This window comes from Crocuta crocuta, unplaced genomic scaffold, assembly GCF_008692635.1.
Source record: "Crocuta crocuta isolate KB4526 unplaced genomic scaffold, BGI_CrCroc_1.0 scaffold3, whole genome shotgun sequence".
NCBI lineage: Eukaryota > Metazoa > Chordata > Mammalia > Carnivora > Hyaenidae > Crocuta > Crocuta crocuta.
In genome coordinates, this window is record NW_027529934.1 from 6,149,908 (window position 1) to 6,177,140 (window position 27,233).

The 27,233-nt window shown below is 35.4% G+C and overlaps 1 protein-coding gene across 1 annotated transcript in view; it reads right to left on the minus strand.

The window, feature by feature from the left end:
• The window catches only part of ACBD6 (acyl-CoA binding domain containing 6), a 194,754-nt gene that overhangs the window by 74,704 nt on the left and 92,817 nt on the right, over positions 1-27,233 (minus strand). Inside the window, exon 6 of the mRNA XM_077763114.1 lies at positions 13,625-13,714. Coding sequence (XP_077619240.1) covers positions 13,625-13,714 — 90 coding nt within the window. The remainder of the gene's footprint in view (positions 1-13,624; positions 13,715-27,233) is intronic.

The following is a 27,233-nucleotide window of genomic DNA, read 5'->3' on the forward strand; positions in this document are numbered from 1 at the left end:
ATCTCCCGGTTCATGAGTTCAAGCTCCTGTGCTGGGCTCCTTGCTGACAGCTCAGAGAATGGAGCCTGCTTTGGATTCCGTGTCTCCCTCTCTCTTTGCCCCTCCCCGCTCTCAAAAATAAATAAACATGAAAAAAAATTTTTTAAATAAAGAACTTCCATTTAGCCATTCTTTTAGAGTAGATCTGTGGGTGACAAATAATCTGTGTTTTTCTTCATTTGAGAATGTCTTTATTTCACCTTATTCCTGAAAGATATTTTCACTGGCTACAGAATTACAAGCTGACAACTTTTCTTTCAGCCCCTGAAAAATGTGGTGCCACTTCCTTCTGGCCTCCATGAAAAACCATTTCAATCGTTTCCCCATAAAAATAATGTATTCTTTCCCACTAGCTGCTTTCAATGTTTTCTTCTCTTTAATTTTTGGGAGTTTGATTTTGATGTATTCTGGCAAAGAATGTTTCAGATTGATCTGTTTTGGGTTTGCACAGCTTCTTGAATCTATAATGCCATTCATCAATTGGGAAGTTTTCAACATTATTTCTTTGAATATTTTTCAGCTTCACACTGTTTTTCTTCTCCTTCTGGGGCTTAAATGACAAAAAAGCGCTAAATCTTCTATAATTGTCACATAGGTCCTGGAAGCCCTGGTGATTTCTTTTCCATCTACCTTCTCTTAGTTTTTCAAATTAGATAATTTCTACTGATCTGACTTCAAGTTCACTGATCCTTTTCTTTGTCATCTCCACTATGGTAGTGAGCCCATTCTGTGAATTTTTACTTCAGTTATTATATATTTGGTTCTATTAAGTTTATTTAGTTCTTTTTTTATGTCTTCTATTCCTTTGCCTAGGAATAAATTTAACAAAAAAATGTAAGACTTGTACACCGTTATCACTGAAAAAAATTAAACAAGCCCTAAATAAATGAAAAGACATTTTATGGATAAGAAGACTTAATATTTTAAGATGGCACTACTCCTCAAATTGATCTACAGATTTAATGCAATCCCTAAAACAATCTCAGCTTCATTTGCTTTGCAGAAATTAATAAGCTAATTTAAAATTTACATGGAAATTCAAAGGACCCAGAACAGCTATAACAATCTTGAAAAAAAAAAGAACAAAGTTGGAGAGCTCACACTTCCTTCTGTTTCAAAACATACTACAAAGCCACAGTAAAGAAGAACTAAGAAAATCACAACTTGAATATCCATACACACCAAAAACCAAGGTGACTCAGATGTTAGTTATCTGACAAATATTTGAAAATAGTAGTCATAAAATATTTTAATGAGCAGTTATGAGCATTCTTGCAATAAATGAGAAAAATGGAAGATCTCAGCAAAGGAATAAATTTAACAAAAGAAGTAAGAGACAGTGTGGTACTGTCATAAGGGTAGACAGACATATTGATCAATGGAACAGAACTGAGAATCTAGAAATCAGCCCTCACATTTATGGTCCATTGACTTTTGATAAGGGTCCTACAACAATTCCAGGGGAGGGGAAAGAGTCTTTTCAACCAAAGACACTGAAGTAACTACATATCCACATGTAAAAGAATAAAACTGGACCTCTACCTCATATCATACACAATTCAAAATTCATCAAAAATCTAAATGTAAGAGATAACACTGTAAAACTCTTAGAAGAAAAATGCTTAATCACTATGGTCTCTTTTTAAACAATAGTTTCTCAGAAATGACACCAAAAACACAAACAAAACAAAAACTAGATATACTGGGCTTCATCAAAATTAAAACTTTTTGGGCTTCAGAGAATACTATTAAGCCAGTAAAAAGACAACCCCCTCAGTGGAGGAACATATTTGCAAATCACATACACGATACGGGGCTTATATTCAGAAAACATAATAACTCTCACAACTCAGCAACAGACAACCACATTTTAAAAATGGGGACAGACATTGTTAATATTAATCTGCTCTAGTTGTCTGAGGTATAGAGACACCCTACAGAATGAGGTGAATCCATAAAACTACTCTAGTCCCTTTTCTTTGGGGGTCCTTCTTAATTAATGATGGCGAGGGAGATTAAAAGAAAATTGCCAAAAACAAAACAAAAGGTCCAATTCAGGCAGTCACCTCACTTATCCCACTATTAATAGCATCGCCCAGGTGAAGTCCCCAACCTCCTCCCTTGCACTCACACCCTTCAGGCTTCTGTTATGACATATTTTCCCTTTGAGGTCACCACTGTTGGTCCCTTCAAAGCTGTTTTCACCCAGATAAATACCTTGGGAGAGGAGGGGATGGCAACAGGAGACACAAATGATGATCTGCCTCAAGAGGGTTGGCCCCGAGTCCATTCCCTTAACAGATTTTGCCTCTAAAAAACTTACTGTGCTTTCCATGGCCTTCCCCTCCCCACCCCATTAAAAAAAAAAAAAAAGTGGGCACAGGATCTGAATATACATTTCCCCCAAAGAACATACAAAAGTGGCCAATAAGCACAGGAAAAATTGACATCAGTAACCATTAGGACAATGAAAATCAAACTCAAAATGAGATACACTAAAGTGGCTATTGAAATAAGATAATAACAAGTGTTGACAAGGATGTAAAAAACTGGAACTCTCATATACTGCTAATGGGAATATAAAGTGGGCAGTCCCTTTGACAAACCCTAAGCAATCCTCAAAAGGTTAAACACAGAGTTACCATATGCTCCAGCAATTCTTCTCCTAAGTACATATCCAAGAGAAATGAAAATACATGTTATATGCCCGCGTGAAGCATTTATAGCCAGTTTATTAATAATAGCCAATATTCACTAAAACTGAAGGAAAAAACCTAAAAACTAAATGTCCATCACCAGAAAAACAGATAAACTGTGGTATATGCATGCACTAAATAGAACATTAAAACAGTATACAGCAATAAAAATAAAGGAACAAACGATATATGTAACAACATGGATGACTCTCGCAAATGTTACACTGAGTATAATAAACCTGATCCAAAAGAATATATATGTTGTAAATATTTGAATTTCAAGAAGTAGTAGAACTGATGGCAGCTAAAGTCAGAATAATAGTTCCCTGGGGTGGGGTGGGTGGAGGATTGATATTGACAGAAGTTCCTTAAGGAAACAAACCTACTGGGATTTTGGAAATGTTCTACTTTGATATAGGTGGTAGTTGCACAGGTGTGTGTACAAGTGTGGGTATTCAGTTGTGTCCTTAAGATTTCTGTACTGTATTGGGGCACCTGGGTGGCTCAGTTGGTTAAGCGGCCATCTTTAGCTTAGGTCATGACCTCATGGGCCATGAGTTTGAGCCCCCCATCAGGCTCTGCACTGACAGCTCAGAGCCTGGGGCCTGCTTCAGATTCTGCGTCTCCTTCTCTTTATGCACCTCTCCCACTTGCTCTCTTGCTCTGTCTCTCAAAAATAAACTATATGTATCTCATTAAATGTATTTTGTATCTCCAAACTTTTAAATAATAATGAAGAAAAACTATTTTATGTACAATATTGTACCAAATACCTTCTTAAAAAACATTTTTTTAAAGTACTCTCTACCCAACATGGGGCTCAAACTCATGACCCTGATATCAAAAGTCCCATGCTCTACCACTGAGCCAGGCAGGCGCCTTGTACCAAATATCTTTAAAATACGTTACATACATGTGAGTAAGGAAAATAAATTTTACAGTGCAGAGATTAAGAGCTTAGGCTTTGGCATCAGAATGACATGTTCAAATCTAAATTTTGTCACTTATTACTTCTAGGACTATCCAATCTCCTGCTTCTTCACCAGTATAATGCACATAACAATATACCTACATTACAGGACTGATGTGATGACTAAAAGACAATACATATAAAATGCTTGATACACAGTACACACTAAAACTGTTTCATAGTTTATCCCTCCCCCAACACACATATATAATAGAGTTAGTCTTACTTCCTGCTTTACGATTTTCTCATGACTTTTTTTTTTTTTGCCTTTTTTCAGATAATGGAGAACTGTGAATTCAACTCCAGAGAGTCTGGGATTTATCCTAAGGGTAGTGCAACTATCAGAGAGTTTTGATGAAGCCAGTGACATAATAAACAACAGTGTGGAGAGGGGAGGAGGAGCCAACTTGCCCAGAAGCCGCAGGACAGCTTGAGGCAAGGAGGCCACTGTCACTACTTTAAGCTCCACAACACCCTGGCAAAATCCAGACTTGCAATTATTCCCCTGCTTTAAAAACAATTTTTTTCTATTTATTTCATAAAACTATATATGGATACAGAATTTCTTTTTTTCAGGTACATTCATTTATTCTTTTATTCCATAAGTATTCTTTTTTAAAACTGGGATATTATTGACATGTGACATTATATTAGTCTCAGATATACAACATAACGATTCAATATTTATATATACTATGAAATGATCACCACAAAAAGTTTAGTTAACATTTCATGCTTTGAAATCTTTTATAACACATAGTCACTGAGGCATTCAGAGAGGGCATGGTGCTCTATGCCATCATATAAACCATAAGTTTAGGTCATTTGTAGATCACCAAGTCTTAAACTGCATTAACACCCAGTACACAGTGTAAACATCTAACACTGCAGATGTTCCCACCCAACATGTTGAATTCCTTAATATTACTTTACAATAAATCTAAGAACACCTGGTAATAAATCTTCAGCATTCAAAGACTTCCAGTGTGCTTTGGGAGTAGTTTTAATCTTTCTCCAGGGCTTGAAAGATCAAAATTATTCAAGAGGTCTTTGGGATGTATGTGTGTGTGTTTAACCCATATCCTAATCTCAAATGTGGTTAAAAACCTAACTTCCAGAGTTGAACTAAAAATCAATACTAAGCAGTGGAAGAGACAAAACTGTGTCCATACTACTGCCAGGTAACAAATGAAATCTATAAAGGATCTTTCCTAGAAAATAAAATTAAATTAAAAGTTCGAATTCCATCAGTCATAGAATAGAGAAACTGCAGTGCAATAAAAGTATATATGAGATATACTGACATGTAAAAATGACAAAAAAACACAGAGTAGACTTTGACATATCTCTAATTACCACTCCTCTTCAGGCTAATGGTAAAAATTAGTCTTCAGATGGTTGATAACATCAGCCTGTCTCTGCTGGGTTAGTACCAAGATCTGTGGCCAAGCAAATACTTCTAATAAAATTGATTTTCCTTTTTGGCAACCAATAGGCCAGTCAATAATAATGTTGTTTAAGAAAGATTGAATCATGAGGGAGATGAACCTTTCCTTCCATTTATTATGTTTGTATTGTCTATATTTGAAAAGAGTTTTCAATAATGAAACCAAAGAAGAAATTACAAAGGGAAAGCTATTCTGAGAGCTAATCTCCAAAAGCCCTGGGACTTGGAAGCATGTTAGCAATCCAAACTAACAAAGCCAAAAGCATTTCCTTAACTGAAGCTAGGGGATTGTGTGGATCAGGATTGTCAATAACAGAGGAAAATCGAGGCTAGGGGCAATATAAAGTAGTCATGTGAATACAAAGACCTCAAGGGAAACACTAGCTTCACCTAGTCCTAACTGACTCATCCAAAATACCTACCTGGAATTTTACTTTGCGTTAAAGCTGGTGTTCTGTAAAGTTTATCCTATAAATAAGCCATAGAAAACAGTTTTGAATTATTTATCTTAAGTTAGCCAAACATATTATAAGAAAAACACAGATGAAAACCTCAGGCTATTCCTAACTTGGGAACATTTCCCTCCAAAACACCCCCTAACAATACAAACCAAATAAAAAGACATGACTGCACCAATACTTTATTGTTTTTGTAATAGTAGTGGATAAGGGAAGCAAAGGATGAAATGATGATTTACAAGTTCATAAAGAAAAATCACAGGAAAAATCCTCAGTAAGCAGTGAAGAAATTTATCCTACCAGATATTAAAAAATGTATTGAAGCTATACCATTAAAGCATCATTGGACAAGTATGTAAACAGAAAAATAGAGAAAGGGAATAGGAAAAAGCTGAGGAATACACAGAGGAAGTGAGAATATGAACAAAACAAAACAAAAAAGATACTTCAAATCAGTAGAGGAAAGATTATTCAACAAACATTACTGAACAACGCTAATCGTCTACACAAAAATAAAGCTGGCACCATCTGGGCAAAAATAAAATGTGTATTACATACATGTGACAAATTAATTCTAGATGGATCAAGGAAACCATGAAATAGTGACGGTATGAGAAGGAAACATGGGGGAAATGTTTAATATTTACATCACAAAGTGCTCATTATCTTTAACACATGAAATGTTCCTATAAATTAAGAAGAAACATCAATCCAGTGGGAAACTGAGCAAAAAATATGAACAGATGTTTCACAGAAAATGAAATACAAATGGTTCTTGGTTACAGGATGTTTAATACATTGGTGCATTTATATGGTACCAGCTATATTACGATACAGCTCTACAAAGGAATATTATGCCGCCATTAAAAAGAATAAGTCATGGGTGTCTGGGTAGCTCAGTCAGTTAAGTGCCTAACTCTTGATCTCATGGTTCGTGTGTTGGAGCCCTGCAATGGGCACCATGCTAGCAGAGTGGAGCCTGCTTGGGACTCTCTCTCTCTCCCTATCTCTCCTTCTACCCCACTCACTTTCTCTTTCAATGTAAATAAACTTTTATTCTATTCTATTCTATTCTATTCTATTCTGAGAGAGAGGGTGCAAGTGAGCAAGGGACAGAGTGGNTCACCAGATGCAGGGCTCAAGCTCATCCGATGTGGGGCTTGAACTCATGAACTATGAGATCATGGCCTGAGCAAAAGTCCAATGCTTAACGAATTGAGCCACTCAGGCATCAATAAATAAACATTAAAAAAAAAAAAAAGACTAAGGCAGCACTATCTATATACTGATATAGAACAACCTCCAAGATAAAGAAAGCAAGTTATAGAATAGTGTGTATAGCTTGTATCACATTGCCCTACTATACATGCTTGCAGATATATGTTTGTCTGTGTTCCCTCTCCCCTCAAAAATAAATTAAAATTTTTTTAAATCAGTCTTTTGCATTTTTTGAGTTTTTAAAAAACGTTTATTATGTTTATATAAAAATAAACTTTATTTATTTTGAGAGAGAAAGAGAGACAGCATGAGTGAGTGGGGGAAGGGCAGAGAGAGAGAGGAGAGAGAGAATCCCAAGCAGGATCTGCGTTGGCAGCACAGAGCCCAATATGGTGCTCAATTCCACAAACCATGAGATCAAGACCTGAGCCAAATCAAGAGTCAGATGCTCAACCAACTGAGCCACCCAGGTGCACAGGTATTTTTTTACATACATACTATACTACCTACTAAACGAAAAAAAATTAATGACATATATATATTTCAAGGCAAGATTATGGCACAAAGCTATGATCTGACCTATAACTCAAAGCTAGGGAACTGGTCCAAGAAGAATGTACACATATCTAATGGGGAAAGAGGTTATTTCTTCTGATAAAAAACAAGGATACCCAAAAAGCTCTGGTAAATGCTCAGGTCCTTCCTGGTACCCATGTTCTATTTTTCTAACATTTTCTTTATAAGCCAGTATTACTTTATTCAATAATTATTGAGAATCTACTATACGTCAGATATTGTTTGAGGCACTAGTGATACAACCAAATTGCAGTACCTGTATATGATACATAGTGTTGAAAATACAGACATGTAATCAGCCAATTATAATACAATGTGATTACACTGTGATAACTTTTTGATGAGCTTAAAAACAGGGAGCTATAGGGGTGCCTGGGTGGCTTAGTCAATTAAGTGTTTGACTTTGGCTCAGGTCATGATCTCGTGGTTTCTGAGTTCAAGCCCCATGTCGGGCTCTGTGCTGACAGCTCAGAGCCTGGAGCCTGTGCTCCCTCTCTCTCTCTCTGCCCCTCCCCAGCTTGTGCTCTGTCTCTGTCTCTATTTCAAAAATAAACAGGTAAATTTTTTTAAAAAGAAGCTACAAAGTATTGGGGGGGGGTGTCTCTAACTGGTTAGACTGAAGGAAGGCTTCCTGGAGGAAGTCATGTTTAAGCTGAGGCCTAGGAAGGAGAATGAAGAAGAAAGAAAATAGCATATAAAAAAGCCAAGAGATAAGCAGTATGTCAAGTCCTTCAAAGGTGGAGCTTAGCCTACCAGGGAGGGTCATAAGAAGTAGCGTGCTGAGAAAGAAAGATGTAAGATCATGAAGGGCTTTACAGAGCATATTAAATTTAGCTTTTATCTTAGAAAAACAAAAGTAAACAAGGCAACATCTGCAAATTAGCATTTTAGAAAGACTATCCAGATGAAGAGTTGAAAAAATACTAAAGGATATCAAGAGTAGAAGGAGAAATATAGTTCAGAGCTGCTGAAATAATTTAAGAACCCTGAACTAGTGTATGGGAAGTGTTGAAATAGAGAAGTGGGTAGATTTGGAGATATACTTAGAAGGCAGAACCTAAAGGTTCTGAATGGGTGTGAAAACTGACAAGAATCAAGGATGATTCCTGGAAAACTGGTTGGATGACGGTACCAATTATGGGGAGGGGTAGTGGCCGTCGTTGAGAGACAGCAGGTTCAGTGTAAGGTGAAGTGAACAGCTAAGAAGTGTGTGAAGTGTGTGAAGGACAGCTAAGAAGAGTTCTATGTTTTTGGAGCTACTGGCTGAGGTCTGAGTTGCTGATTTCTTCTATTCTCTGTGAAATGAGAGATAATCTGAGAATGAAAAGGACCATAAGACTTTTCAGGCAAAATTAAAGATGGATACCATGATTTATGAGAGTATCAGGGTTGTATAATTTTTTTTCTAGCTTTGCCCAGGGACTAGGTGTACATGTGCAAAAGGCAGGTAATTGGATTAATCAGATTTAGGCTTTTTCCAGGTGGCTGTAACAGTGGAAAAACAGGGAATGGAGATGAGGATGAGAATAACAGCATGAGAATGGATAAAATGAGCTGAAGTGGAAGAATGTAGATTAGCAGAGAAACTAAAGATTTCTTTTAGGTCAAGTAAGAGATTTAGATGAAATAGAGAGTGTGGTTAGAACTAAAAATTTCAGACTTAATGAAAAGAGCCAGGAGGAGTACATGAGGCCTAGGGAGTCAGACCAGAATGGATACATATGGCAACAAATATTTCATAAAGAAAAGCATATTATATCTAACACACCAAATTAAAAAGCAAACACCTAGAACAAAACAAGGATAACCACTTCTATTACTTCTATCGACAGAGTACTGAAGGTCTGGTCAGATTGATTAAGCAAGGAAAATAAAAGGAATCCTGAGGTGCCTGGCTGACTCGGTTGTTATAACGTGAGACCCTTGATTTTGGGGTCATGAGTTTGAGCCCCACGTTGGGAGTAGAGGTTACTTAAAAGAAAAGAAAAGAAAAGAAAAGAAAAGAAAAGAAAAGAAAAGAAAAGAAAAGGAATCTAAATTGTAAAAGAAGAAGTAAAATTATCTCTATTCATAGACAACATGATCTTATATGTAAAAAACCCTAAAGATTCTACAAAAAGCTGTAAGAACTAAAAAACGAATTCAGCACAACTGCAGGATACAAAATGAACATACAAAACTCAACTGTGTTTCTGAACACTGACAATGAACAATCCAAAAATGAAATTTAGGAAACAGTTTCATTTACAATAGCATCAAAAAAGAAACAATATTTAGGAATAAACTTTATCAAGGAGGTGAAAAAAATATATACTGAAAGCCACAAAATGCTGCCTAAAGAATTTTGAGACACCAATAGACGGAAAAACATCTCACAGATTGGAAGACTTAACATTAAGATGCCAATACTCCCCAAAGTGATCTACAGATTCCATGCAATCCCTAAGAAAATCCCAATGACATTTTCTTGCAGAAAAAAAAAAGTCATCCTATCAAGCAACCCAGAATAGTCAAACAGTCTTGAGAAAGAAAAACAAGGGGCGCCTGGGTGGCTCAGTCGGTTAAGCGGCCGACTTCAGCTCAGGTCATGATCTCACGGTTCGTGAGTTTGAGTCCCGCGTCAGGCTCTGTGCTGACAGCTCAGAGCCTGGAGCCTGCTTCAGATTCTGTGTCTCCTTCTCTCTCTGCCCCTCCCCTACTCACACTCTGTCTCTCTGTCTCTCAAAAATAAATAAATGTTAAAAAAACAAAACAAAACACAAACCAAGGGGTGTCTGGGTGGCTCAGTCAGTTAAGCATCCAACTTGATTTTGGCTCAGGTCACGATCTCATGGTTCAGTTCATGGTATAAGGTTGCACACTGTTAGCGTGAAGTCTGCTTGGGATTCTATCTTTCTGTCTGCCCCTCCCTTGCTCACATGTGGGCACATGTACCCTCTTTCTAAATAAATAAACTTAAAAAAAAAAAAAAAGAAAGTTGGAGGTGTCCCACTTTCTGATTTCAAATTTTACTACAAAGCTACAGTAACCAAACCACTATGGTAATGGCATAAAAACAGAAATATAGACTAACAGAACAGAACAGAAAGCCTAAACCCTGAGAGAGATGATCAAATGACTTTTGACAAGGGTTCCAAGACTATCCTCTGGGGAAAAGACATTTCAACAAATGGTACTGAGAAAACTTGACTATTCACATGCAAAATGGAATTGGACCCCTATTTTATGTCATACACAGAAACTAACTCAAAATGGGTCAAAGACTTAAATGTATGAGCTGAAATTATATAACTCTTGAAGAAATCATAGGGAAAAAGCTTTAAAATTGGCAATGCTTTCTTGGATATGATACCAAAAGCACAGGCAATAAAAGAGAAAGTTGGCCTTCATCAAATTTAAAACTGTTGTGCATCTCTCCACAATAGCTAAAACATGGAAAGAGCCTAAGTGTCCATCAACAGATGAATGGATCAAGAAGATGTGGTTTATCTATACCATGGAATACTACATGGCAATGAGAAACAATGAAATCTGGCCATGTGTAGCAACATGGATGGACCTTGAGGGTGTTATGCTGAGCGAAATAAGTCAGGCAGAGAAGGACAAATATCATATGTGTGCACGTATAGGAGGATTAGGAGGAACTTAACAGAGGACCAAGGGGGAGAAGAAGGGCGGAAATGGTGGGGGAAAGGGAGAGAGGCAAACCATGAGAGACTCTTGAATGCTGACAAAAACTGAGGACTGATGGATATGGGGGGGAGGAGGGATGGGCATGGAGGAGGGCACTTGTGGGGATGAGCACTGAGTATTATGTGGAAACTAATTTGACAATAAACTATTTGTAAAAAAAAAAAATAAAAAAAAAAATAAAACTGTTGTGCATCAAAGGACCCTATCAAAAGAGTGAAAGACAATTCACAGAATGGGAGAAAATATTTGCAAATCATTTATCTGACAAGGGACTGACATCCAGAATATATAAAGAATTCTTATAGCTTAACAATAAAAATGCAACCAACTCAATTTAAAAATGGGCAAAGAACATAAACAAAGTGATATACAAATGGCCAATAATCACATGAAAAGATGTTCAACATCACCAGTCTTTAGGGAAATGCATATCAAAACCACAATGAGACACCACTTCTCAGTCAATACAATGCCTATTATGAAAAATACAAAAAATAACAAGTGTTGGTAAAGATATAAAGAAACTGGAACACTTGTGCATGGCTGATAGGAACATATAATGGTGCAGCCACTGTGTAAAATGGTATGGTGGTTCCTCAAAATATTCAATAAAAAATTACCATATGACCCAACAAATCCAGTTCTGGGTATATACTCAAGAGATATGAAGGGAAGGACTCAAATTTGCTACCTATGTTCATAGCAGAATTAATCACAATAGTTGAAAGAGTAAAGCAACTCAAGTGTCTATAGATGAATATTCGGATAAAGATATGGATATATATGTATAATGACATATTATTTAGTTTTAAAAAGAAAGGAGGTTTTACACATGCTACCAACATGCATGATCCTTGAAAATATTAAGTGAAATAAGTCAGTCACAAAAGGACAAATATTATATAATTCCTCTTACAGAAGTTACTTAGAATAGTCAAATTAATGAAGGTAGAAAGTAGAATGGTAGTTGCCAGGAGCTGGGGGAATGGGGAGTCAGTTATGAATTCAGAATTTCAGCTGGGGAAGAAGATTCTGGAGATGGATGGTGCTGATGGTTGAACAATGTGGATGTACTTAATGCCATTTTTAACACTTAAAAATGGTTAAAATGGTAAATTTTATGTTATGTACATTTAAAACAATAAAAACAAAAAAGAAAGAAAACCGAAGGATAAGTCTTAACTTGGCAATGGTTTCCTAAGTATGACACCAAAAGCACAACCAACAAAAGAAAAAATAGATAAACTGAACTAAAACAAGATTAAAAACCTGTGCACCAAATGACACTATCAAAAATGTGAACAGATAGGGGCGCCTGGGTGGCTTAGTCGGTTAAGCGTCCGACTTTCGCTTAGGTCATGATCTCGCGGTTCGTGGGTTCGAGCCCCGCGTCGGGCTCTGTGCTGACTGCCAGCTCAGAGCCTGGAGCCTGTTTCGGTCTGTGACTCCCTCTCTCTCTGACCCTCCCCTGCTCACGCTGTCTCTCTCTCTCTCTCCTAGAAATAAATAAAAAAAAAAAACCTTAAAAAAAAAAAATGTGAACAGATAACCCACAGAAAGGGAGAAGGTATCTGCAAATCATGTATCTGATAGTGGTCTGCTATCCAGAATATATTAAAAAAACTCTTAACAAAAAGACAAGCAATTCAATTTTTAAAACAGTGAAAAGTTTGAACAGACATTTCTCCAAAGGAAATACAGAAATTGTTAACAAGCACATGGAAAGATATCAACATCATTAGTTATTAAGGAAATACAAATCAAAATCAAGCACGATAAGGTATCACTCCACCTCCACTAGGATGGCTATTAAAAAAGAACATAACAAGTATTGCAAATCAGTGGAGAAATTAGAACCCTCATGCATTGCTGGCGGGAATGGAAAATGGTGCAATTCCTGTAGAAAACAATTTGCAGTTTGTAGAGGTTCCTCAAAAACATCAGGTTACCATACAACTCTGAAATTCCACTCTTAGGTACAGAATCAAAATAACTGAAAACAAGCATTCAAACAAAAACACATGCATGAATTATTCATATCAAATATTCATAATTGCCAAAAAATGGAAATAACCCAACTGTTCATTAACTGATGAAATGATAAACAAAATGTGGTATTATCCATACGATGGTATAATATTTAGCCCTAAAAAATGAAGTACTGTTACATGCTACATGGATAAACCTTGAAAATATGCTAAGTGAAAGAAGCCAGACACAAAGGCTATATATTTTATGATTCCATTTATATGAAATATCCAGAATAGGCAAATCCATTGAAACAGAAAGATTAGTTGTTGGTAAGGTCTGTGATGAGGGGGAAACAGGAAGTGAATGCTTACTAAGTACAAGGTTTCCTTTTGGGGTGATGAAAATGTGAAACAAGAAAGTAGCGATGGTCACACAACACTGTTAAGTGTATGAATGCCAATAAGTCGTACACTCTCAAGTGTTTAACACAGTGAATTTTATGTTGTGCGGATTTTACCTCAATTTTTTTAAAAAGCTCTCTTATCATCACTCTTACCTGGCAATTAATATCAGCTCTATATTGTAGCAAGACTGTGACTAGTTCTTTATGTCCTCGATCACATGCCCAATGGAGTAGAGTTCTGCCCTAAAAACACAAAAATTGAGATAAATGAATTTTTTAATGTTTTTTATTTATTTCTGAGAGAGAGAGAGAGAGCGAGAGAGAGAGAGAGTGAGAGTGAGCGAGCATGAACAGGGGAGCCTCCAGGCTCTGAGCTAGCTGTTAGTACAGAGCCCGAAGCGGGGCTCGAACCCATGAACCATGAGATCATAACCTGAGCCGAAGTCGGACGCCTAGCCGACTGAGCCACCCAGGTGCTCCGAGATAAATGAATTTTTTAATTCACTTATGAGGCCAGTAAAACATACTTTTATTTTGGTTGAGAATTGTGTTTTTAAAAATTTTATCTTATTTGAGTATACCTGACACACAATGTTACATTAGTTTCAGGTGTACAACATAGTGATTCAACTTCTCTATATGTTATGCTGTGCTCCCCACAAGCCGAGCTACCAACCATCTGTCATGCAATGCTATTACAATATCACTGACTATATTCCTTATGCTGTGCCTTTTATTCCTGTGATTTATTTATTCCATAACTAAAAGCCTGTATTTCCCACTCCTCTTCACCCATTTTTCCCATAACCTCATCCCCCTTCCTTCTGGCAGCCATCAGTTTGTTCTCTTTATTTATAAGTCTGAATCTGCTTTTTGTTTATGCATTTGTTTTAGATTTCACATGAGTGCAATCATATAGTATTTGTCTTTATTAGTCTGGTCTATTTCACTTAGCATAATACCCTCTAGGTCCATCCATATTGTCTTGCCAAATGGCAAGATCTCATCTTTTTTTACAAGAGCATAATACGTGGTGGGTGTGTGTGTGTGTGTGTGAGTGTGTGTAACACATATAGATACACTACACCTTCCTTATCCATTCATCTATCAATGGACACTTAGGCTGCTTCCATATCTTGGCTATTGTACGTAAATCTGCAATAAACATAGGGGTGCATATATCTTCCAATTAGTGTTTTCATTTTCTTTGAGTAAATACCCAGGAGGGAAATGACTGGATAATATAGTATTTCTGTTTTTAATTCTTTGAGCCTCCATACTGTTTTCCACAGTAGCTGCACCAATTTATATTCTACCAACAATGCAGGAGGGTTCCTCTTCCTCCACATCAACAACACTTATTTTTACTCGTGCTTTCTCTTTTTTTTTTAATTTTAGCCATTCTGACACATGAGGTGATATCTCATTGCAGTTTTAATTTTAATTTTCCTGATGATTATTGATGCTGACCATCTTTTCATGTGTCTATTGGCCATCTATATGTCTTTGGAAAAATGTTTATTTAGGTCCTCTGCCCACTTTTTAATTGGGTTAGTTTTTTGGTGTTCAGGCATATGAGTTCTTTATATATTTTGGATATTAACCCCTCATTGGATATATCACTTGGAAATATCTTTTCCTGTACAGTAGGTTGCCTTTTTGTTTTGCTCTGCTATGCATAGTTTCTTATTTTGCTATAGTACCAATAGTTTATCTTTGCTTTTGTTTCTCTTGCCTTAGGAGACTTATCTAGAAAAATGTTGCTACAGTCGATGTCTGTGTAATTACTGCTTGTGTTCTCTTTTAGGTTTTTATGATTTTAGATCTCACATTTAAGTCTTTAATCAATTTTTAGCTTAATTTTGTGGGTGGTGTGAGAAAATGGTACAGTTTCATTCTTTTATATGTAGCTGTCTATTTTGCTCAGCACCATTTACTGAAGAGATTATCTTTTCTCTATTGGATATTTTTGTCTTTGTCATAGATTAACTGACCAGATGAGCATGGGTTTATATTTGGGTTCTCTGTTCCATTGATCTATGTGTCCATTTTGTACCAATACCATACTGTTGTCAATACTACAGCTACGTAGTGTATCTTGAAATCTAAAATTATGATACCTGCACTTTTTCTTTCTCACAATTGCTTTGGTTATTTGGGCTCTTTTGTGGTTCCATCCAAATTTTATGATTCTTTGTTCTCATTCTGTGAATAATACTATTGGTATTTTGATTGGGATTGCACTCAATCTGTAGATTGCTTTGAACTGTATGAACATTTTAACAATACTGATTCTTCCAATCCATGAGCAGGAGATATCTTTCCATTTGTTTGTGTTGTCTTCAATTTCTTGAGTCTTCCACCTCCTTAGCTAAGTTTATTCCTAAGTATTTTATTATTTTTGGTGCAACTGTAAATGAAATTATTTCTTAATTTCTCTTTCTGTTATTTTGTTATTGGTATATAGAAATACTATACTGATTTCTGGGTATTAATTTTGTATCTTACAAACTCACTGAATTCATTTATCAGTTCAAATGATTTTTTGGTGGAGCCTTTAGGGTTTTCTATGTGTAGTATCATCTCATCTGCAAACAGTGACAGTTTAACTTCTTCCTTACCAATATGGATACCTTTTATTTCTTTTTCTTGTTTGATTATTACAGCTAGGACTTCCAGTACTATGGATATCCTTGTCTTGTTCATGATCTTAGAGGAAAAACTGCTTTTCACCATTGAATATGATGCTATATGTCAGTTTTTCATATATACTTATTATGTTGAGTTATTTTCCCCCTAAACCCACTTTGTTCAGTTTGTCATGAAGAGATGTTAAATTTTGTCAAATGCTTTTTCTGCATCTATTGAGATGACTGTATGATTTTCACCCTTCAGTTTGATGATGTTGATTAATTTGTGAACCATCTTTGCATCCTCAAAATAAATCCCACTTGATTGTGGTGAATGATCTTTTTAATGTACAGTGAACGTGGTTTGCTAATATTTTGTTGAGAATTTTTGCATTTGTAATTATCACAAGTATTGACCTATAGTTTTCTTTTTTGGTGGTATCTCTGTCTAACTTTGGTGTCAGGATAACACTGGCCTTGTAGAATGTATTTTAAAGTTTTCCTTCCTCTTCTATTTTTTGGAATAGTTTAAGGACAATAGGAACTAACTTTTCTTTAAGTGTTTGATAGAATTCACCTGTGGACCTATGTGATCCTGCACTTTATTTTCTTCATAGTTTTCTGATAACCAATTCAATTTTGTTACTAGAGTTTCAGATTTTCTATTTCTTCCTGATTTAATTTTGGAAGGGTGTATGTTTATAGGAATTTATCTACTTTCTCTAGGTTGGCCAATTTGTTGGCAAATAATTTTTTGTAGCAGTCTCTTAAATCCTTTGTATTTCCTGTGGTGTCAATTGTTACTTTTATTTCTCACCTCATTTATTTGGGTTTATTTATTTATTTATCTTAAGGAGTCTAGCTAAGGGTTTATCAATTTTATTTGTCCTTTCAAAGAACCTCCTCCTGGTTTCATTGCATTTCTTTTCTTTTTTTAATTCTTTAGGTCATCAGATCATTTCTTTCTGCTCTGCTCTTTATTATTTCCTTTCTTCTATTCACCTTGGGCTTAGTTTGTTCTTCTTGTTCTAGTTCTCTTAGGTGTATGGTTAGATTGTTTAGTTGAGCTTTTTCTTGTTTCTTGAGGCAGGGATTTTGCTATATATGTCCTTCTTAGAGCTGCTTTTGCTGCATCCAAAATATTTTGGACCTTTGTGTTTTCATTTTCATTTGTCTCCATGTATTTTTTTATTTCTTCTTTGACTTCATTGACACTTTGGATGTTTAGTATTATGTTGTTTAGACTCCACGTGTTTGTGTTTTTTCCAGTTTTTTTTTCTTGTAACGGATGTCTAGTTTCAAACTATTGTAATCAGAAAAATGTTCTTAAATTAGTTGAGACTTATTTTGAGGCTTAACATGGGATCTATTCTGGAGAATGTTCCATGTGCACTTAATTCTGTTGGTTTTGGATGGAATGTTCCATATATATATATCTATTATAGCCATCTGGTATAAAATGTCATTCAAAGATACTGCTTCTTTTTGATTTTCTGCCTAAAGCTATCCATTGATGTAAGTGGGGTGTTAAATTTCCTACTATTACTGTATTACCATAAATTTCTCTTATTCATGTCCATTAATATTTGCTTTATGTATTTAGGTGCTTCAATGTTGGGTGCACAGATATTTACAATTCTTATATCTTCTTGCTAGATTGATCCCTTTATCATTATGTAATGCCCATCTATGATCCGTTAGTCTTTGTTTTGAAGTCTATTTTGTCTGATAGAAGTATTGCTGTCACAGCTTGTTTTTGCTTCCATTTGAATGATAAATGTTTTCCCATCTTTTTACTTTCAGTCTGTATGTGTCCTTAGCTCAGAAGTGAGCTTCTGTAGGCAGCATATAGATGGGTCTTGTTTTTTATCCATTTTGTCACCCTGTGTCTTTCGAATGGAGCATTTAGACCATTCAAGTAATTATGGATAGGTATGTACTAAAAGATATAAAGTCATAAGAAAGACAAAGTAATATGTAAAACTGTAGGCTGATTATCCTAAGCATGGTTGATATAAAATGCTCTATGGAAAGAAGGTAGACTTTTCTAAATCAATTGGAAATCCTGAGTTCTACTTTGGAATCCATTATGCACTAGCCCAATGGCTTACTTCATCCTGATCCATTTCCTCACCTACGGAGTGAAGAAAAGGATACTACTAAAACAATAACACTAGTAGTATTTGTCGAATGAAAGAGCTACAAGATAATGCCTTGTTAATTTTAAAGTACTTTATATACATGTAAAAAATAGTTTTCTTAAATTATTATGGTTACTTCTTCTGGTGAAAGAAACCTTGTGGATAAAATATGAGTACTTAAATGTAGGTAGAAATTATCTGTATATATAAATTTACTCACATGTATTTCTTAAAATGCAAGAAAATTCAATCAGTTTGAAACTAAGCATTGCCCATTAATATCCCAAATTTACGCTCTGAAATATCTAAAAAAACATCTGATACAGAAATATCTCAAAAGTATCTAATAAAGTCTGCTAATACCTATCTTCAAATTTTGCACTTGTAAACAGAATAGATGATAAACTGTTAGGAGACAAAGAACTAAATATGAAACATTAGTTTTAATCATTGTCTACCTAAGACTCACAGTCACTATCAACAGATAGTCAGAAAATCTTGATTTAGTTAATTAAAGAGGCACACTTGGTTTAAAGAATAAAAAAAACCTTCTAGAACCTAATGGCTTTTCTGAAGAAATGAGTGATGCATAGTTTAACATGACTCTTTGAGGGTGGTAGTGATGTTGTCGTTTTTAAAGAATGGAATGTTTTTCTACATTAAGTTGAAATCTCTATGTCATTTTAGAAAAGATTTAAGAAGATATAAGTTGGGACAAAGCTGGTTTTAAAAGTAAAAAGCACCTTTCAAGAAGGCTTTTCTAAACCCACTTTTTACTCTTTATCTTTCAGACTCTGTTCAAGCACCTAGTAGTTCGACTAATTAAACCAGGTCTTTTCTTGAAACAAACAAACAAAACAAAGCCAACTTCTTCCTACAAATTATCCTTCTCTTTTTTCTTTCATTTACTCAATTTATTTTTATTTACCTGTGAATATATTTTCCTATAGGCTTACACAAAATCCAAAGAGGCAGGAAAGAAGAAAATTTTTAAATGTGGGAGCAAAATATTCACAATTTGTTATAGTAAACTATTTTGTTCAGAGCCCGCCAAGAATTTTGTTTAATGAAGACAGTTCTAAAAACCAAGTAAAAAATGTATTGAGTAAAGAGTCTCCTATGTCAAAATGTCTGTAGCTCTTAATGTGTATTGACCTGCTGTTACTAAGGCATGAATTCCAAAACCCTTAATATGGACAATCAGATATTCTAATAAGAATCTTGGGGAAAAATACCAATGTATAAAGTACTTTATAGTTCTAGTTAACTGTTTCATAGCTTTTACATTAAAAGAATCAGAACAATCAGATATTCTAATAAGACCCTTGGGGAAAAACACCAATGTATAAAGTACTCTATAGTTCTAGTTAACTGTTTCATAGCTTTTACATTGAAAGAATCAGATAGAATTTCAAAGTCTCTATCTTCATTCTAATTTTAAGTGTACATTTTATGGATATGAAGTTAAACTATTAACAAGAATTACTGCATAGTTAAACCGATGTGTGATATACTTACACAGAGCACCTACCAAAAGATCTAGTAGTTAAGTAAGAAAACATAATATTAATATAACTAGTACTTTTTCCTCAAAGTGTACAGATAATTTCTACTTCTCAACCAATCTCCTGATTTCTCATTACTTTTAACCCAATAGGGTTATATCGACTAATGCTAAAATATAAATCTTCAGCTGTTGCGATGAGAAAGCAGACAAGCAACACATTTTACTGTTAATGGGAGATATATTTTAAATTTCCCATATGTGGTGCCAAAAATTTACTTTAGGGGAAACACCTATGACTGGACCTCAGTAGTGATTTTCACTTTAGATATATTTTCTAGAAAGGTAGCACTAGTATAGCAATGTTTTAAGAGGATGATGTGCTCTCAGACATTTACACTATGCTTTTTAATACGTTTTTTGACCTGTGATGTAATTAATTTTTGTAACACATTATTTTAATGGTACACTAATTAACCTTGAATTAGAATGAATTCCCTGACAATGACTTTCTGTGGAAGTGCAGAAGAGATCTACATTAAGACCACCAAATGATTAATATTTTTATGCAGTATTAAGAAGCTCAAAACAAGTGCAAGATTAAAAACATACTTGTAAATAAACAAAGACAAAATAAATCAGGTTTTGGAAGTTTTGCTTTCAAAATATTCTATACTTAAAAGGACAAAGACCAGCACAACCAGGAGTCTGAATGCAGTCTTTACTTAAAACTATAAAGTTCCCATAAACATGCTCTAATTTAAGATTATTAATTCAAGTAATAACATAACAGTAATTTGCAGAGATGCCAACCTCATAACCATTCAGGACAAAATCAGGAAGTAAACACCTGTAGTTTCCTTTCCTTCTCTTTGTTAACCACAAACATATCTGGACCAATACAATGCAATTATTAAATTATTTTAGATACAGGATCTATAATCTCTCCTCCAAAAGAAAAACCATGAATTAGAAGCACATTAAAGCTATAGTTGCTTAAAGACTATCCAAATTCATAATGTAGTTTATGTATTTTTTAAATAATTACTGTATCTTTTATAAATGATATAATATCCTATACATTTTCAAGCTACATGCATTTATACTGCTACCACAAAAGGTGACAATCTTTGTTTCTAGTTTTAACAACTCTCCTAAAAAAATATCCTACAAGTATTTTGGAGATTAGAGGGAAAAGTCATTATTAAAAGGAATCTGTGGCCACAAGAAGACACACACACACTATCTGGAGAGCTCTGGATAAATTCTGGAATTCAAATACAGTAACACACAGGGGGTAAAAAAGAAAGAGTTCTCATCTGTTAGGCATGGGTGCAGATGCTGTCCTACCTCAGACAGATGAATGACTCCTAAGTGCTTGGAAAGTGCAGGGTGGCAGCTAACCTATTAAGTGGTATTACTTTCATACCTTCTGGAAAATACAGAGCTGGTCTTAATATGTTAAATGCTTCTTCAATATCCTTAGTTACTTGTCCTTATAAACTGTAGAATTTTTTTAGAACTAGATTTTCTCCTGATAACACATATTAAATGAAAAGAGAATGCATTATAAAATGAGTCTGGAAGTTCTTATAGTATTTTGAGAACAGACACAATATACCATACAAAGACAAAAACCTGGCCAAGTTGGTATGTTTACATTGGTAAGAGTTACCATCTTGCCATTCTGTGCAAAGGAAATACTGTAAACAAATCGACTGGAATTTCTGTCTGCAAAAGAACTGTTTCAATGGACAATGGTAGAGACTGACCTCGGCTACCAATAACCTTCCATGTCTCTGTCTCCACCATCCTCTCCTTATCTTCTACCTTTTGCTGCTGCTGTAGCAGCTGGCTACAGTGACAATTCCCTCACCTGCAAGCACCAGGAACTACACAATGCCTTGTATTTACACCTCCTTCTCAATAATTAATTGACACACAATGTTGTTTCAAAAACTTGCATACAGGACTAGGACCGAGAGGCTGTTTAAGGTTTCCACATGTACCCAGCATGGAAGCTAGTGGCTCCCTGTAGAACAACTTATTTACCAGCACTAAGAAGAACACCACAAATCAATATATGTGATACATATTTAAAATGAGCAACTACTTGATCTCTTTCATGGGCTAGATCTAAGGTAAAGAGAAATGGTGTTGCTGAGTTATCACGAAATTGAGAAGGATTTTAAATTTGCTTAAAAAAATTTTTTTTTCCATAAGGAGTTACTATGCCATACTGGCAGTGACTTAAGAGTGACGAAATAAGTAAAGGAGATATTACTTTATCCTGTATAAAATACGTAATAACAGCAATAATAAGTTGCCATGAAAACAGCCCAGGTGTCCATCACAAGACAATGGATAAGTAACAATATATTGTTTTGAGGAAATATTATTTGGAAATATAAAAAAAAAAAAAGGAAGAACTGATTTACACAACAAAATGGATGAATCTCAAAAACATTACACTAGGGGCGCCTGGGTGGCTTAGTCGGTTAAGCATCCGACTTTCGCTTAGGTCATGATCTCGCGGTTCGTGGGTTCGGGCCCCACGTCGGGCTCTGTGCTGACTGCCAGCTCAGAGCCTGGAGCCTGTTTCAGTCTGTGACTCCCTCTCTCTCTAACCCTCCCCTGTTCACGCTGTCTCTCTCTCTCCTAGAAATAAAAAAAAAAAAAACAAAAAACATTACACTAAATGGAAGAAAACTTACACAAAAAGTATTATGATTCCTTTTATATAAAGTTCTGGAACACATAAAATCAATCTATGGTAGAAAAAGTGTTAGAACAGTGGTTACCTTTGTGGAATTAGAAGAAAAAACCAGCTGGGAAGGGGTAGGAGGGAACTTTCTGGGAGTGAGTAATGTTCTATATCTTGACAGGAGCTTCAGTGACACAGGTATACACATTTATCAAAATTAAACAGAATGCACAGTTAAGACTTGTGCATTTCACTGTATGTAAACACTATCCTAAAAATCAAACTAACACTGTATTCTAATTAATTAAATGATGCTGAAGTAATTAGATGGAAGCAAAATACTCTGAAATGCATTAAAAATGAGATAGATTGATTGATGGGTACAAAGATGAATAGATACTGATAAAGAAAGCATAGTAAAATATTAGTGGTAGAATCTAGGTGGTAGGGATATAGATGTTCACTGTAAAATTCTTTCAACCTTGCTGTACGTTTAAAATTTTTCATAGTAAAGTTTTGGGAAAAAATGAAACAAAAATCTGTACACCCACATTCACAGCAACATTATTCATAACAGCCAAAATATGAAAGCAACTCAAGTGTCCAAAAACAGATGCTTGGATAAACACAATGTGGTATACACATACAATGCAATACTATATGAATATATATAAGAGGAAGGAAATTCTGACACATGCGAGAACATGGATGAACCTGAAGACATTATGCTACGTAAAATGAGCCAGTCGTAAAGGACAAATATATATGATTCCATTTACACGAGATATCTAAAGTGGTCAAATTCCCAGAGATAGAAAGTAGAATGGTGGTTGCGGGGAGGGGAGGGGGAAGATCAGGGAGGGAATGGGGAGTTAGTGTTTAATGAGGACAGAGTGCCAGCTGGGGAAGATGAAAAAGTTCTGGAGATGGATGGTGGTGGTAATTGCAGAACAATGCAAACATATTTAGTGCCACGGAGCTGCGCACTTAAAAATGGTTAAGATGGTAAATTTTATGTTACGTATATTTTACAATAAAAAGAAATAAAAAGTAAGTTGCCAAAAAGCTCATAAGATTTAAACTATTTTTCTAATTTTGTATTAAAACTGAGTTTCTGATGTACAGTGAGGCTAGATTTTGAAATGGTGCTGCCAGCATTAATGCAAATGAGACTAATGTGACAGTTCAGAACACATTTCTCAATTATTAGTGCGAATGAACAAGTTCCTTCAAATTACTGTGTAAATCAAATGTACAACCAAAATAACACAGACTCAAATGCAGAGAGTTATTTAAAAAGATACATTTTGTTCCTTTCTTAAATCTTACATAAAAGCATAAATTTAGCCTCAGTGTATGGACTGTGCTTCTTAAACCTTTTGTTAGGTTAATATTCTCAGTTTTATCAGATATTTCAGCAGTTTCTAAGGCAAAAGCATGTAGGTTATATTGTGATATGAGCCACAAATTTAAAACAAAGCAAGAAGGGAAAGGAATGAAGAGAAAGGTAACCTCCTTCAAAGCATTTGAAAGAATCAATAAACTTGGAAAATGGTATAGAAAAATGTATCTACAAAAACTTTCTTCTGTTACAGGAAATACAATGTCCTAATTACTATGTCACCTAGAAATACCATGCAATTTTCTCAAATTAGAAATATATGCCTTAATATATTAGTAATTACAACTTAAATAGTATAGAAACTATACTTATCCATAATAAGTTAACTTCATTATAAAATATGATTTTATTTAAAAGCATTTTACATCTATGTTTATGTGCCATGATAGTTATAGACCCAAATATACATATATATATATGTATTTCCAGCAATATATGACTTTTTATTTCAATATAGAGAAATGCTTGCATATCATTTATGACTATAAATTAAATTTCTATGACTATGACTTATCATTTTATGACTATAATTAGATTTCTTTATGTGCTTATAGCAAACTTTAAGTATAATAAATGTAATTTTTAGTCATCTAAGGACAAGAATGAAATTGGGTTGAACTTGCTGGATGAACATTTTAAATAAAGTCATATACCACCCCAAAGAATCCTAGGCAATCAGTAATGAAATCTCTCAAGCTCAAATATCAAATAGATAGACACAAAGAACTGGATGTCCTTTCAAAACTGTAATTGTCACCCAACTTATTATAGCAGGGGAATGTCTTTCTTTTTAAATAAAAGGGTTAAAAGTATTTTACAAGCAATTTATTTCTGACATTTCATACTTTTGGCCCATCATCAAGGCTTAAGTTGTTGTTTTATTTGTTAGACCTTTAAAAGTCATGAAGCAATACCATTTATTTTATTTAGGACGTTAAATTTGATTCTAATTTTAAGTTCTCATTTTCCTCATGTTCTTAAATTAATTCATACCGATCCCTGATTAATAATAAAAGGCTTGCCATCAGTATTCAGGGCCCAGCCTGAGATGTCATGGCTGAGAGGGCAGAAATCTGCTTGGAGCAATGAGAGAACCCAACTGAATTCTTGGCGTCTCAGTCTATGAATGTGTAAGCACTTCATCTGTTCATGGAAACACAATGTTCTGGCAGGCTGGGGGTGAAGGTAGCTGCATGGGTAACAAACTGGAAGACCTAGGAAGCCATACTACATCAAAGTAACTGAATAACAGAAGCAATACATTTTATATGTTCTTTTTATCTTTGAAAAAAATTGTTAGTGTACGCTATTTGTGTTCTAGACATTTTATTCCTATGACTGCTGTCCAATGATCTTTGCAAAGGTCATGTGTAGATTTGCCTCTTAGTACTATTTTATAAAAGAAATTGTTACAAATCAGAGCATTAACACTAGCAGGGCCAAATGGAAATTGTATATCCTTAAATCCATTGGCAAAAAGAACACTCTCTCAGACCCCCATTTCCACTTAGCACTTATATGTATTTGACAACTTTGATTTAGCTCCTGTCTGTAAAATGAGGATAGCATCTACTTACAGGATTGTTGGGAAGATAAGGGAAAATACTCTGTAAACTAAAACACACACCACATAAAGTTTATTATCTGTAAGATGGAAAGTTCTCATAGGGAACATCTAGTACATGCAAGATGCATTCCAGGGAAAAAGTGACCTTGAAAAGTTAAGTGGGCTTTGAGTTTCCAGTTCCATATATAAGGGTCTTGGAAGTTAACACTCCATCCTAACAATGAGCAAAATGCTGAAGAGATTGGAAAGTCAACTATTCTTGGATCCATAAGAGAGGGGAGGACGCAGGGCAAACCACTGCCCCCAAGACTAGAGACACACACAGATCACTTGACTTTCGAGTTTCATAAGTGAAAACTACCCCAGGAACCAGAGCCAGGGGGCAAAACCAGATTATAATGACAAATTGCTGAAGGCTCAGTATGGACAACGTTGAGTTAAAAACTCCAGTGGGGGGAGGGTACAAAACTTTCTGAGATTTACCTACAGGAGCTTGACCAGGTTCCTAAAGTAACTTTCAGAGAAAAATCCCCACCCACTTCTGGAAGGGAAAATGAACCCTTCTAAAATATGCCAGAGCACTCTGTTCTTAACGAGGCCTGTCTTCGGGGACAACTAGTTACCCAGAGCCTAACTTGCTGGGCTCCAAAGCCAGCCCACTCTAGCCATCCTATTCCACTTAAGCAGGGAGGAGAAAAAGTAGAAACACTTGTGAGATTCACAGTCCAGAGGCATAGGCTCAATAAAGACTGAGACCTAGTCATAGGATGACAGAGCCCTTGCCCTCCCCCATGTCTCTCCACATTACATGAGGACTATTTAAAGCAGTTCCCTTTATCTGATATATGATGTGTAGCAGCTATCAGTAAAAATTACAAAGCATACCAAAGGGCAAAAAACAATTTGAAGAGAGTAATTATCAGAGCCAAACATGGCAAGGATATTGGAATTATCAGGCTAAGAATTTAAAATAACCATGATTAATATGCTAAAGACTCTAACAGATAAAATGGACAGTGTACAAGAACAGATGGACAATGTAAGCAGAGAGATAGAAATCCTAAGGAAGAACCAAAAAGAAATGCTAGAGATTAAAAAAAAAAAAGTAACAAATAAAGAATGCCTTTGATGGGCTTAAGAGTGTCCTGGATACAGCTAAGCAAAGAATCTCTGAGCTAAAGGATATATCTGATAGAATCCTCGAAAACTGAAAAGCAAAGAGAACAAAGACTGAAAAGAAATCAGAACATAATATCCAAGTACTGTGCAAAAATTACACAAGGTGTGACACATGCATAATGGGGACACCAGAAAGAGAAGAAACAAAAGAAGGTACAGAAGAAGAATGTGAAACAATGACTGGATTTCCCCCAAATGAATGCTAGACACCAAGCCACAGATCCAGGAAGGTCAGAGAACACCAAGCAAGATAAATGCCAGGGGCACCTGAGTGGCTCAGTCAGTTAAGCATCTGACTTCAGCTCAAGTGATGATCTCATGGTCCACAGGTTCAAGCCCTGAGATGGATTCAGCGCTGCTGGTGAGGAGCCTCCTTGGGATTCTCACTCTCCGCCCGGCACTCCCCTGCTCTCACTTTCTCTCATAATAAAAAAAACCTAAAAAAAAAAATATATATATACATACGCCAAAAAACCCTACACCTAGGCACATTATTTTCAAACCACAAAAAGTCGAAGACAAAAAAATCTTAAAAGAAGCCAGAGGAAAAAATCCTTACTTATAAACAAAGAGAAGAATTACATCTGATTCCTGAGGCGTCTGGGTGGGTCAGTCGGTTAAGCGTCCGACTTTGG